Genomic DNA, 14565 nt, shown 5'->3' with positions numbered 1-14565 from the left:
AAAATATTTTTATAATCATAAAATTCTTTTATTTTATATCTTCTTTGCGGTAAAATATAATTAAAAGAATTTTAAAATACTTTTATTTTTTAATTATTATGTAATAAATATAAAAATTTTTTATTTTCTTTGATGATTACCTTTTAATAGAATAATGAATAAAACAAATAATTTGATTATCACTATTTTTACTTCTTCATAAAAAATATTTCATATCAATTATATATATTAAATATTTTTTAATATAAATTTGTACCCAAAAATTTCAAGATGAATGTAAATAATTTTTTTATACCTACTATTTTTTCATTTTTTCTAAATATAATATATTAAATGAAGTAAACATAATTATAATTACTAAAAACGATAATAAAAATTTATTTTTAGTCTGTTAGCTTTAATCTTAACAATATTATTGTTGATATTCTACTTAATCTATGACTTTTATTTTTGTAGTGTAAATATTATTATGTGAAAATAAAATTTGTCTATCCTGGTTAATACTTTTTTCTGAATCTTTTTTTTTTGTATAACAAATTTTTTAGTTTATTGAAAAACAAAAAAAAAAGTTAAACACTGATATAATATTTATTTTCTTTTTTTGGAAATAAATTTTTAAAACAATAACTAGACATTGTAAAAAATTTCTTAATATAATAGTTTATGAAAGAATATATTAAAGAAAATTTCTATTTTTATAATTATAGAAAATTATTGAAAAAATCATATCAACACAAACAATTTCTTCAAAGAGTAATTGTATAAAAATATATTAGAAGACATGTATTGTAAAATTAATTTCTAATGACAATTACTATTTATTAAATATAAAACTTCAACAACCAATATAAAAACAATATTTATAAAATAAAATTAAAATTTTTAGAACTAATCATTAAGTCCATTAAAAAGTTCTAAAGCAGCAGCTTTATCACCTATTTTAAGTAAAACTAAACGAATATCACCTTCTAAATATACAAAAGCACTAGGTTTAATTTTAACAAGCGAATATTTACTTCTCTCCTCCAATTCATATATTCCTTCTGCTTTGATACCACAAATAACCTGAAGATCATCATCACAAGATGAACCATCATTTCTTTTAATTTCAAGAATAGCACCAGGAACATTATTTTTAAATTTGCACTCCATTGATGATATACGTTTGGATTTTGATTTTGTATAACTATAGTAAAGGCTCCCAGAATAAACAACACTTTTTGATGGCACTTCTTCTTCAACTTTAAAATCATCTTTCTCAAACATAAAGAGTGGTGGCTCTTGTATTGCATCTTTAAATTCACCAATCTCTTCCTCACTACTACTATCAGAAAAAGAAATATTTTTAAAACTATTTAAAACATGACTTTCAGCTTTGAATGTTTCTGAGTCACTGGCAGGGGGAGTGATATGCTGATTCACAACTAAAAAAATTGTTCAAAATTAAAATATTAAATGAAAAAAATCTCACCACTTGTGGTACAAAATTTTCCTTCAAGTTTATCAAACCTTTTAAGTAGACTATCAACTTTATTATTTAAGAGACAAAGAAGATTGCGATTTTCTTCTGTTTGGGTAACTAATTTGTTAAACTCATTCATGATTACAAAATATAATACTCTCAACGGAAGTATAAATATATATTTTAATTTCAAAATCTTATCAAATCAACTAGACACAATCGTCGTTCCAAAATTCATATAAATCGAAATGGTTTGATAACGAAAGAAAATTTATGTAAAAAATAATTTCAAAGAAGATAAACGGTACAAAGATAACAATCAACACTACATATAAATGATTGTTTTTCTTTTTAAAAGTTTATAGGTAACACTAGAAAACAAAGATCACCATCATGTGAAAAAAGATGAGCTAATTTAATAAAAAAAAAAAAGATGTAAAACTAGATGTCTTTTACGACACTGAAATGTAATCCAACAAATAAAAAGTCGCATCAATGAAGATAAAAGTACACTATTTTTGATGAAATAGTCCACCTCTAGAAAATTCGATTTCAAAAAAAAAAAGTTAAATAAGAAATAAACAATCAGTTAACATGTTATCATTCAAATTATAACATATTAATTTCTTTGTACTAAAGAAATTTTTCTAGAAAAATCGAAACGTCACTTGAAGATAATTAATTTTTTTTTCTTGAGAGTATAAAAAGAAATTTTCAGACAATAATTCTCATTTCCAATTACTTGTTTGTAACTCTATTTTTTTATCTATCTGAGTAAAATGGCTGATCGTTGGATGACACCATACTACCGTGATCCATTCCAATCTTCTCTCCTTCCATTCGGAGGCAGAGGTTTGTTTGGTGAGATGGATCGTTTTGACCGTACAATGGACAGAATGATGGCTAACACTATGGATTGGGCCAACAAAACTCTCACTGAGAGCCACTTGTTTGCTGAACCATGTCCAGAAGTTGTAGACAATGACAAAGAATTCAAGGTTAAGATGGATGTATCCCACTTTGCTCCAAACGAGCTCAAAGTCTGCGTCAAGGACAACTATCTTCAAGTTGAAGGAAAACATGAAGAGAAGACCGATAAATATGGAACAGTAAGTTTTTTTACTGCTAGTTGTTTTCTACTTAGTAATGACTTCTAGATCCAAAGAAGTTTTGTCCGCAAATATGCTCTTCCAAAAGGCATGAAGGAAGAGAACGTTACCAGTGAACTTACCAAGGATGGTATGCTCACCGTTGGAGGCTCCAAGCTTGCTCTTGAAGACAAGGCCAAGACCATCCCAATTGAATTTAAAGGTTAATTCGGTCGCAGTGGTCCATTCTTCGGCATTCCTAATTTAAATTATGCCCTGAGATCGTACTTATAAATATAAATATTGCATAATGTTACTTTATTTTACTGTCTTCTTTCTATATGATAGTGTTTTTCGAAAGAATAAAATTGTATTTTTAACAAGGCTAAATAATATTTTTTCCATGATGTGCGTTTTTCTGGTGTCATTCTATCTGTTGATGTTGATTTATCTGATTTCTCCTAGCGTACATGAAGGCAAATTGTTTGTTGGCTAAGTAATGTAGAGAAGAATATGTTTCAGAATACAAGGATTCTTGGTACTTTTTGGTCAAATGTTTTCATCCATGAGTTTATTATGATTTGTATTTTTGGTAGGCATTTAACTTAAATAAAATTAATTAAAGAACGGTGGTAATTTGTATTGTAATCGCGAATGAAGCTGTATCAGAAAAAATATCATTAATATTAGCTATTTAAACATTAAAGTTATTTTAGAGTGAAAACATTGTTAGTAAATCCTTTTTCAAAAATAAATTTGATTTTACCGAGTTTGATACCACAAATTTGTAAAATAAATATCTGTAGTACAAGACATTATCGAAATTTTCTTTAAACTTCATCACGAATCAGTTGTAGATGACAAATTCATGAAGTTTTTGTAAATGCCAATTGCACATGATGATTATTTAATGAGTGTATAATAAATTTAAAAAAAAGTCCAACTTCTATGATATGATTTACAATTGATCAAAATATCTCAAACTTGACCTTCAGTATGAGTACCAAAAAAAAACTTTTTTTTAGAATTTTAAAATAAAATTATACTCACCTGATAGCCCTTGAAAAATGATAAATTTTAAATATAATCAAGACTATACCAGAAGCAAAACTTGAGGAGTTATGATGAATCAAAGTTAAGGGCGAAAGTGGGGAATATTTTTTGAAAAAAATCGCCTTTTGCGATACAATTGAAAATAATAAAATTAAACCAACTATTCTAGATCGTTTTTTTGTGAGAAGTCGTTTAAACCTAGTCTCATCTCCGTATCTCTTCTTGATTTCAAGATATGATGAAAAATGTATCTTGAAAAAGTTTCAAGTACAAAACTCATAACTCAAGTAAAAGAGCTCCTATAAGCATGAAATTAGATGCGCTGGACTTCTTAAGACTTTTAAGCTATAGTCTACGTTGAAAATATTTTTTAAATTTCAACCGTTCTTGAGATACATTGTCTGGTATTTTTGCGCGCCCAATTCTTTTGTCATCATTTTTTATATCTTAGCAACTGTTGGAGATATAAAAATTTTTTGAACGTAGACCCTAAATGAAAACTGATTAGTAGTTGATTCCAGAAATTCGTTTGTTAATACCTGTATTTTGAAGCGAGATACAACAAAAGGCGGAAATTTTTTCTAAATATTCATTGTTCCTGACTTTTCAATATCTCACCTGAAAATTATCAGATTACTATGAGATTAGTTTCATTCGATTATTTTTTAAAAATTGGTGTAGAATAACTTGTTTGTGTAAAAATATATTCGATTTTAACTGAGATTCATATTTGGTCCAAATATTTCAAACTTGACCTTCAGATTGAGTACTAAAAAAACAACTTTTTTTCGAATTTCGAAATGAAACTATACTCATCTGATAGTCCTTGGAAAATCATGAATTTTAAATATAATCAAGGCTATATCAGAAACAAAACTTGAGGAGCTGTGATGAGTCAAAGTTTGAGGCGAAAGTGGGGAATATTTTTTGAAAAAATCCGACTTTCATGATGAAGTTGGAAATGTGAAAATTAAACAAACTTTTCTAGATCATTTTTTTGCGAGAAGTCGATTAAACGTAGTCTCATCTTTGTACCTCTTCTCGATCTCAAGATATGATGAAAAATGTATCTTGAAAAAGTTTCAAGTATGAAACTCATAACTCAAGTAAAAGAGCTCCTATAAGCATGAAATTAGATGCGCTGGACTTCTTAAGACTTTTAAGCTATAGTCTACGTTGAAAATATTTTTTAAATTTCAACCGTTCTTGAGATACATTGTCTGGTATTTTTGCGCGCCCAATTCTTTTGTCATCATTTTTTATATCTTAGCAACTGTTGGAGATATAAAAATATTTTGAACGTGGACCCCAAATAAAAATTAATTAATAGTCGAATTTAAAAATCAGTTTGCTTTTATTTTTATTCTGAAGCAAGATACAGCAAAAGGCGGAAATTTTTTCTAAATATTTATTGTTCTTGACTTTCATATCTTGGTTAAAACTTGTCACATTACCATGAAATTAGATTTATTTGATTCCCTTCAGAAAGATAGTCCAGAATAATAAATTTTTTAAAAATTTTATTTTTTGTTTTCAAAGATTCACAATTGATCTTAATATTTCAACTTAACTTTAATTATAAGTAGCAAGAAAGTAACTTTTTTGACTATCCTTTAATATATATATCCTCATTTTTACTTTCCTTTTAAACTTTTACTTTTTCTTGTTTTCACCATTAACTATAAGAGACAAATATAGTATCATAGTCACAGTAGATTCAAAGAATTAAAGAATTGTTTGCAAAAACTATAAGTGTTAACACCAAATAAGGTAGCTAAGAAATAGCTTATTTATAATATATTTATTTTAAGAGATTCTGTGTTATATTTTTTTAAGATGAAATTTTTCTAAATTAACATTTATTGAGTTTTAACATAGGCTTTATTATCATCCTTACTTATCTCTTTGATGTATAAAAAGTGATGACATTAAATTATATATGATAAAATAGCAGATATTGTATTTTAAAAATAGTTGAAAATTAAAAACTTTTAACATAAATTATTTTTAAAAAGAAGAAAAAATCCAGTACATCAGGCCTTATGTTTTTTAAATTACATTAACTCAAGTTGTATATAAGTTTGGAAGTTTTTAAATCACTTTTTTTTACCACATCTTGAGATTAAGAAGTCCTATGACAATGAAACTAAGTCTAGTGATTTTCTTACAAAAAATAATTTTTATATTAACTGGACTTCTAGATAAAATCATTTAAAATTCTTTTGTAAAACAAATTTAACAATTAGAGTTAAAGTATTATATTGTTTTTATTACAATAATACCATTGATCAATAATTCATGACACTGTAATGATACCCTTGTAGAGTTTACAATATCAGTTTATAAAATGGCTAAAAATTGATGATAATTCATTTTTGCTTTATTGCATGCTTTGATTTTCGTCATGAAATTTTTACTAACCACTTTATTATTTCTTTTTTTAACTAAATATATCACTGGTGATTTATCCCATTCTTATCTGAATCGTCAATGTAAATCTCAGAAATATTCAAATCCATTTAGATGCCCAGAATTTAATAGTGATCTTGTTCGAATAGATATTGCTACATTTTATCAACCTATATCAGATAACTGTTCAAGTAGCTGTTTTTCTGAACCTTCCTACAAGAAAAAGGTACTTTACAATAAGGATTGGATTATTCTTCATGATTGGTCTGCTGCATACAAAGTAAACTCTCTTCTTTATAATCCACATTGCTATCCGGAAGGGACTTTTGTTGTTGATGGAAATATTCCAGTTTCTCTTTTAAAAGATAGAGTGAAATTTAATTCAACATTTAACTATATTATAAAAGAAGGAGCTCCATTAATTTCATTTTTACCCACTTTTGGTCGTCATGATGATCTTTCAATGGCAGTTGAAGAGAAAGAATTTTTAATGTTTCTCACATTATACTTAATGAAAAATACCACTGATTATGAAGATGAAAGTCACCAGAGAAATACTAAATTTTATGATATTGCTACTGATAGTAAATTAAAGACTAATGTGACGGATATTGGTACAACTCAGAAGTTATTTCACAGCATGTATTTTGAGGCAATGGAGATGTTAATCGAATCTACTGAAATGAAATGGAACCAATTATGTGAAACTGCCAGTTCTGACAATGGACAATTTTATGAAGAAGTGATGGCTATTGAGTGATAAAACTTTAGTACAACTCAATTTTGATAGGTGCATTTATTTTTAAATAAAGATAAGTAAATAAATTTTTGTTTACTTTAAATGTGTTTTTTTTTTAATTTATAAAGGGGATTAATTATTTAGAAATAAAACTTTTTTATATGATACATTTTATAATGAGAAACAAAATTTTATCTCAAATATAAAAATAAGCAAGAAATAAACCATAAAATATTTTTCAGTTTATTTAATTTTTAACAGACTTTTCTATGATAAAAAGTGATACGTTGGCTAAAAATAAAAAAACATTTTTTCTTTAGAAATGTATATTTTAAAATAAATGTTTCAGCAAAAAGTGGAAGAGTAGCATCTATTATAATATAATTATTTGAGATAATTTTAAGGTGAAATTTCTGGAAAGGATAATAAAGGATTGAAAGAAACATTTTTGCAAAAAAATAATCTTTTTAAATAAAAAAAATCTATTTTTTTATTAAAATTATATTAATAACAGTTAAATAATAAATGATGAAAAGATGTAAATAAAAGTAATGATGGATGAATAGATACCAACTTTTGAGGCTGATTTAGTTGTTGTTGTTGTTATGGTTGTAGCAGATTTAGTAGATGGGTTAATTGTACTTCCACTATTTTTAGATGTTACCGTTGTTGAGGGAGCAGATGTTGATGTTTCATCAGAAGCCCAGTATGTCTGAAGTTTTGATTGATTAAATCCAGAAAGATATCCATAAGATGTATTGAAATTAGGATTCATTTTACCAACAACATATGCAATATATTTAAGAGAAGAATTAAATGTATTTAAACCTGCTTTTGGTACAGTTATCTTAAAAACTGTATATGTTTTGTTAAAAAAGTCTAATGTTTTTGCTATCTTATTATCAAAAACAATATTTTGTCCATTTAATGTCATTATAGCATTAGTGTTATAATTTTCAACATATACCTCAAAATAATCTCCATCATTTTTTGTAATAAATTGAGTTACACCATTATAAAATTGTGTACTTTCAGGAATATAATGAATATACATACCATGAAGTGTCTGATTTGAGGATATGTTAGGAGAACCATATCTTGTCCAAACAGCAACAGCATGTGATGATTGTGTAGCAAATTCTGTTATAATACTATGATCAATTATATATTCTGTTACTTTTTGAACTGGGATAATACTAGATTTTGGGGCAGAATTGTTAATATTTGAATATGTAACAATTGGAAGTATATTATATCCTATAACATCTGATGGTGAAACTTCTAATGCTACTGTATGATCAGCAAAAGTAACTCTTTTGTCTTTTGGAGTTAACATTGTTTTTCCATTCCATATACCAATTGGTTGTGGCATATAAGCTACATAATCAAAATTGATACTATTTTTTCCATTTGGTTGTGATAAATATCCATTTAAATCAGCTCCATTAGCAGCTGCTGTAATTATTATTGGTCCAGAAGCTTTAATGTAAAATGATTTTTTAGCTCCAGGGAAAATAGAAGAAATAATCTTTTGAGGAGATCCTAGATTTCCATTAATTGTAAAATTTTGACTCATTGTTGTATTAGAAATACCACTTGAAGTTATTAATTCAACATTAACATCTTTTTTTTCAAATGTCATTATATGAAGTAACTGTAATTTACCTATAGTTACTTTTGGTAATTTAACTAAATATGTTGTTCCAGCAAATGAAATTGGGGGAACAATATACATATCTCCTACATTATTTGTTTTATCATATAAACTAGCAATAGTTTTAATTGGTGTTACTGATGAAATAAATATTCTTGGATCTATTACATTTAAAGCTGTTCCTGTTGAAAGATGGCCTTCACTAACAACATCAGCATAAATAAAGTTTAACTAAAAAATTAATTTTAAATTAATTTTTTTAAATATAATAACTTACTTTATTTAATTCACCAAATTTAGGAGAAACTAAAATTGTTACTGTTTGATTTTTTAATAATGAAAAATATTTAACTTCAATATGACTAGGATATTGTATTGATGGTATGAAAAAAAGATTTAATTCAACATTTGATCCATTTTTTGCATCTTTATACAAAAATGAAGTTATAAATTCATTTCCATCTGAATCTGGAATACAATATCCAGTAACATATAATGATATAAAAAATATTAAATTAACAAGATTAAAAACTTTCATAGTATATAAATTTATTATACTTATGAAATATAAGCTTAAGTGATACTTATATAATTTATATTTTAATTACATATCATCATTCCTTATCATATTTCATAATATGATAATACAATAATAACAGACTTTAATTGTTTAGTGATAGTGATTTCATAACTATAAAAAGATTATATATTTTATTTCTTTGACATAATTTATCATAATTTTATTTAATTTGATAAAATGTATCATTTTATCATTATATTTTTTTAAAAATATTTCATTAATAATATTTTCATAATAAGATGATATATAAATCTATTATATTAAATTAATTATAATTTTTTTTTTTAAAAAGATAAAAATTTCTTTAAATAATTTAACAAAAATATACTTTTATTCTTATACATAATAATTTATGCATGATAGTATAAAATAAAAAACTGACATAATAACAAAACTTATTTGTAAAGTTAATGATGTAGTTGCTTTATTTGTTGTAACAATTATAGGTATTTCAGTTGTAGGAATACTAGATGTACTAACACCTACATTTGAATTATATTGAATTTTTGTTTTACCAAATCCTGTAATATAACCATAACCTGTATTTGTATTTTTATCCGCTTTACTGATAACATATGCAATGTAATTGGCTGTTGAAGAGAATGTATGAAGACCAGAGTAAGGAAGATAAAATTCAACTACTGTATAAATATTATTAAATGAATTAATTATACGAGGATTAATTAATCCTTGAATCATTTTTATATTATTTAATTTTAATGTATCATTTGAAGATAAATTTTGTAAATAAACTTCTATAATATCACCTGCATTTATTGCAATAAATTGTGTTTCTCCATTATAAAATTGTGTTGTATCAGGTACATAATTCATATATATACCATTTAATGTAGCATTATTTGATGCTCGTGGTGTTCCAACACGAGTCATTGAAAGATAACCATATGGTGATGAAACAGCTAATTCAGAAATGTATGAATGAACAACTTGATAACGTGAAACTAATCCTGATGATAAATTTTGATTTAATGCATTTACAGGATTTACATTTGAATAAATTTCAACAGGTAATGATGAACCACATGTTGTGTCTGATGGTGAAACAATAATATTTGCTGTATGATCACCAACAGTTACTCTTTGATCTGGAACTGAAAGATTTGAGACACAATCCCATGTACCAATTTGTTGTGGAAAATATGCAGCATAATCACAAGTATTATTTGTTGATGGAATATTGTTATTAAATGCATTTAAATTAGCACAAACAACAGCTCCAATAACAATTATTGGTTTGTCAGATGAAATATATATTGATGGACCAATGTCAATTGTAGTTATTGGAAGAATTACCTGATCACCACCAATTGCTCCATTAAGTTTTACCGTTTGATAAAATAAAGTATGTCCTTGTGGTCCAGTAGAAATAATTTTAACATTAGCATCTTGATTTGGTAATGATAATAAATGAACGATTTGTTCTCTTCCTACAATTGGTTGTGGTAATTTGAAAAGATATTTTGACCCAGCAAATGAAGTTGATGGTACTAAATACATATCTCCTTGATTAGTAACTAGATTTACAAGTTTAGCTATAACTTTTATTGGTGAAGATGAATTGATATAAATTCTTGGATCAGTTAAATTTTTTGGTTTACCATCACCATAATGTCCTTCACTAATAATATCTTCATATGGAATAACAATCTAAAAATTAATAAAAAAAAAAAGTTTTATTTTATATTATTTACTTTATTTAATTGTCTGAAAACAACATTAGCTTTATTAACAAGAATTTTTGATAACTTTAATGACCAATATGTATAAGTAACAGTTGTAGTGGTATTGGTTGTTGGTAAAAAGAATAAAGATAATTCAAAATTTTGGGGATCTGGAGCATTTTTATACAAAAATGATGTTATAAATTCTGTTCCATCTGTATCTTGATCACTATAAACTAATCCTAATGTTATTATTAGTGAGATAACTATTTTTCCCAATAACTTCATTCTATAAAATATAATAAAAAATTATTATAATAATATTAATTAAACACTTAAAATTGAAAATATTTTATAAATATGTTTAATAATTTTCAAAACTTTTAAAAATAAAAAATTATGTCATAATAAATAATTTATCTTATCTGTTAATAAAATAAAATTACTCCATAGAAATATTAATAAAAATTGATAAAATTAAAAGATTTCCATAAAACATTTTTGATATTATTAATATGTTATAATGTTATCATATTCTTTTTACAAGTTTTAATACTAAAGTTACAACATTTTTATTACCAAAGTCTACTCATTGTATTATAATAATACTTATTCATACATCATAAAAATATATATATACATGTATTTAAGTTTATATCAATCATTTTATCTTTAGGTAATAAAAAATTAAATTATTTCTATATTTTATAAGAAAAAGTAAAATTAGTATTTCTATTTAAAAAGGCATAAAAATTTTTTTTATTATTAACAAAATTTATTTATGATTGAAACTTTGAAGACTTTTTATACAAAAAAAGATGAATAAATATAATTTATATATCAATATACAATTAATAGATACAATTAAAAAATACAAATAAAAAACTTCCTTATTAATAATAAATTATAACAATGATTCTAATCTTTCTTTAAATAAATCGAAAGAAAATAAATTTTTTACTCGTGTTTTACATTCTATTGACATTTTTTTAAAATCAATTTGATTACGAACAACCATCTTCATTATAACTGCCATTGCTGATGGATTTTCATCTACTAAGAATCCTGTTACCTCATTTTTTATTGTTTCTTTAGGACCACCACTATTCATTGCTATGACACCTTTTCCCATATACATTGCTTCAACTGGAACAATACCAAAATGTTCATTTGATGGAGTATAAATTAACATTTTACACATTCTTAATAATTGAACTTTTTCTTGATCTGTTGGATTTTTCATAAAAATTAGGTTATTAGAATCAATATCAAGATTCTTTCCTAATCTCCTTAAATATTCATAATTTTCTTCATTCTCTTTATTTAATTTATCATAACCACCAGCTATAATAACACAAACTTTACTCAATTCATCATCTGTCAATTCCATTTTTAAACAATCTAATGCCATTAAAGCAATCTCAACATTTTTCTTAAATTCAAACCTATTAATAGAAACAAAAATATGTTCAGCATTCTTTGGAATAATTTCAATTTCACATTCTTCCTGTTTATCAAAATGTTTTGTATTTAAAGAAGGATAAACTATCTCCAAATCTCTATCCTTTAATGGAGTTAATGTTTCTCTAACAATTGATTCTGTAAATTTACTATTAACACATACAACATCACCTAATCCTGTTGTGTATCCTTCAATACCATCCAAAAAATATCTATACATTTTTTTACAAAAACTTTCCCGTTTTGTTAATAACTGATCCGGAAAATGACAATAAAATATAACTCTGGAAGTGGTAAATAATTTTAATATAGGTAAACATGCTGATACTGTATCAACAAAAAAAATATCACTATCTCTTCTAAATATACACATCCATATTGCTGCAATAATCATTCGAATGTAAGCACACAATGCTACAAACCTTCCAAATATAGAACGTGGAAATATATTAATCGTAGTTACTTTAAACTGTTTAGTTTCTTCAAAACAATGATCTTCTGAGTAATGATTTGTAACAATATCTACTGTATGACCATTTTCTTTGTAAGCTATTGCTGCATCAACAATTAATCTTTCTGCTCCACCAATTCCAAGATCAGGATGTAAAAATGTTATTTTCATCTTCTTGTTCTAAAACAAAAAAAAATTGATTATATTCTTTTATTAATATATAAATAGCATTAATAAATAAAATTTTATTAATAAAAAACAAAACTCAAACATTTTTCTAATAAAGTTATAAGCAATAAAAAAAAATTATATTTACATTTTTTTTTAAAATATAATACTTTAATTAGTTTACAATACAGCAAGATAATAATATTCTTATAATTAAACTAGAAAAAAGTGATAAAGAGTAGAAAACAAACAATTATCATTATCAATAACATTCCAACAAACTATTTTTTGATCTTATAAAGAACTCATAATAATCATAAATTGGTATCAAGTTACTTTACACTAATTCATTTTTACTTCAATTAAATTAATAATTAATAAAAAAAAATAATTTATAATTAACTTTTTTTTTTAACATATAGAATAAATAATTATCAAATATTTTATAATTGAAATATACAATATTAAGTAAGTAAAAAAAATAATTTTTAACAGTTTCTTTAGGAAGAAAAAACAATAAAATAAACAAGGATACAATATAAATAGTTACAAACTAAATATCCCATTCTACAAATCTTTTCTCTTCTTCTTAAAAAAATTCTCTATCTCTTTTTTTTCTCTGACTTCACTATTTAAAATCTCCATGAAAACTTTTCTAATAAATATAAAATTAAAAAAAAAAACTATGGTCAGTAAGAAAAAATACAATAAAATTAGTCAAAAAAAAGGCAGTAATTTTGTTATCTCTACACATATATTTTTAAACAAAACCTTCAAAATATTAATTTTTCCTTTTTATTTTATTTAATCCAATAAAAGAGGGCAAGAATTTTAAATTTCAAAGAATATTACAACTTCTTTTTTTCTTCAAAGGTTTGGGATTGAGAACACACCTCACAGCCTCTTCAAAAATTTGTCTAAGTCCTTGTTGTGTTAAAGCACTACATTCCAGATAGGCAACTGCTTTTATCTTATTAGCCATCTTCTGACCTTGTGATTTTGATATTGGTAAATGATTCTCTGTATCAAGTGTCTTCCTTGCTTCAGGATTATCACGTAAATCTATTTTTGTACCTATAAATTATTTTTATTGTTAATAATAATAGAATTATTATAAACATACCAACAAGTATAATTGGAGTTTCTGGACAATGTAATCTTATTTCTGGTGCCCATTTATTAACAACATTATCAAAAGATACTCGTGACATAACACTATAACATAGCACAAATACATCTGTTTGTGGATAACTTAAAGGTCTTAATCTATCATAATCCTCCTACAATAATAATTTTATATAATTATTATTTTTTTTTGTTAAAGAAAAAAAAATAAACAAACCTGACCAGCTGTATCCCAAAGCCCTAGATTAACAGTATTTCCATCATAAGTCAATTGAGTAGAATAATTATCAAATACTGTGGGAACATACTCAACAGGAAATGAATTTGTTGTATATGAAATTAGCATACAAGTTTTACCAACAGTTCCATCACCAACAATAACACACTTTATCTGTCGAGAAGGTTGTGACATTTTCCTTTCTCTTTCTAAATAACCAGTTAATTTTAAAAATTGTTAGTATAATTTATTATACACACTAAAATAAAAACCTAATTAAATAATCAAAACTACTATCATTTACTATTTTAAAATAATGTTTCAAATATCTATACTATATTTATAACGATATATAATATAAATATCTCTTTATTCTTTTTTTTTTAAATTTTTATTAAGATAAATAGTTGCGTAATATATATATAAATATTCAACATTCAATAGGAGCAAAAAGAGTCACAATCTCTATGATCCCC

The 14565-nt window shown here is 24.8% G+C and overlaps 6 protein-coding genes across 6 annotated transcripts; 2 read left to right on the top strand and 4 right to left on the bottom strand.

The window, feature by feature from the left end:
- Positions 1-888: 888 nt before the first annotated feature.
- On the bottom strand, positions 889-1601 carry SRAE_1000057600 (Hypothetical protein; the record flags this gene model as incomplete). Its single annotated transcript, XM_024647426.1, has 3 exons — positions 889-968; positions 1017-1424; positions 1472-1601. The coding sequence occupies 3 exons, from the start codon at positions 1599-1601 to the stop codon at positions 889-891; spliced, it is 618 nt and encodes a 205-aa protein (XP_024501505.1).
- A 640-nt stretch (positions 1602-2241) lies between these two features.
- On the top strand, positions 2242-2778 carry SRAE_1000057500 (Protein lethal(2)essential for life; the record flags this gene model as incomplete). The annotated part of the gene is made up of 2 exons (XM_024647425.1): positions 2242-2571; positions 2620-2778. 2 exons carry the CDS (start codon positions 2242-2244, stop codon positions 2776-2778), a joined length of 489 nt encoding a protein of 162 aa, XP_024501504.1.
- A 3229-nt stretch (positions 2779-6007) lies between these two features.
- Positions 6008-6772, top strand: SRAE_1000057400 (Hypothetical protein; the record flags this gene model as incomplete). The annotated part of the gene is made up of 1 exon (XM_024647424.1): positions 6008-6772. One exon carries the CDS (start codon positions 6008-6010, stop codon positions 6770-6772), a length of 765 nt encoding a protein of 254 aa, XP_024501503.1.
- A 493-nt stretch (positions 6773-7265) lies between these two features.
- On the bottom strand, positions 7266-8943 carry SRAE_1000057300 (Hypothetical protein; the record flags this gene model as incomplete). Its single annotated transcript, XM_024647423.1, has 3 exons — positions 7266-8374; positions 8417-8636; positions 8683-8943. The coding sequence occupies 3 exons, from the start codon at positions 8941-8943 to the stop codon at positions 7266-7268; spliced, it is 1590 nt and encodes a 529-aa protein (XP_024501502.1).
- A 378-nt stretch (positions 8944-9321) lies between these two features.
- Positions 9322-10955, bottom strand: SRAE_1000057200 (Hypothetical protein; the record flags this gene model as incomplete). The annotated part of the gene is made up of 2 exons (XM_024647422.1): positions 9322-10653; positions 10698-10955. 2 exons carry the CDS (start codon positions 10953-10955, stop codon positions 9322-9324), a joined length of 1590 nt encoding a protein of 529 aa, XP_024501501.1.
- Positions 10956-11571: 616 nt separating this feature from the next.
- Positions 11572-14284, bottom strand: SRAE_1000057100 (Alpha-1,3/1,6-mannosyltransferase ALG2; the record flags this gene model as incomplete). Its single annotated transcript, XM_024647421.1, has 5 exons — positions 11572-12759; positions 12896-12916; positions 13646-13821; positions 13871-14027; positions 14090-14284. The coding sequence occupies 5 exons, from the start codon at positions 14282-14284 to the stop codon at positions 11572-11574; spliced, it is 1737 nt and encodes a 578-aa protein (XP_024501500.1).
- Between the last annotated feature and the right edge of the window lie 281 nt (positions 14285-14565).

This window comes from Strongyloides ratti (genome assembly GCF_001040885.1).
Source record: "Strongyloides ratti genome assembly S_ratti_ED321, chromosome : 1".
Classification (NCBI taxonomy): Eukaryota; Metazoa; Nematoda; class Chromadorea; order Rhabditida; family Strongyloididae; genus Strongyloides; species Strongyloides ratti.
This window is presented reverse-complemented; position numbering and strand designations above follow the sequence as displayed.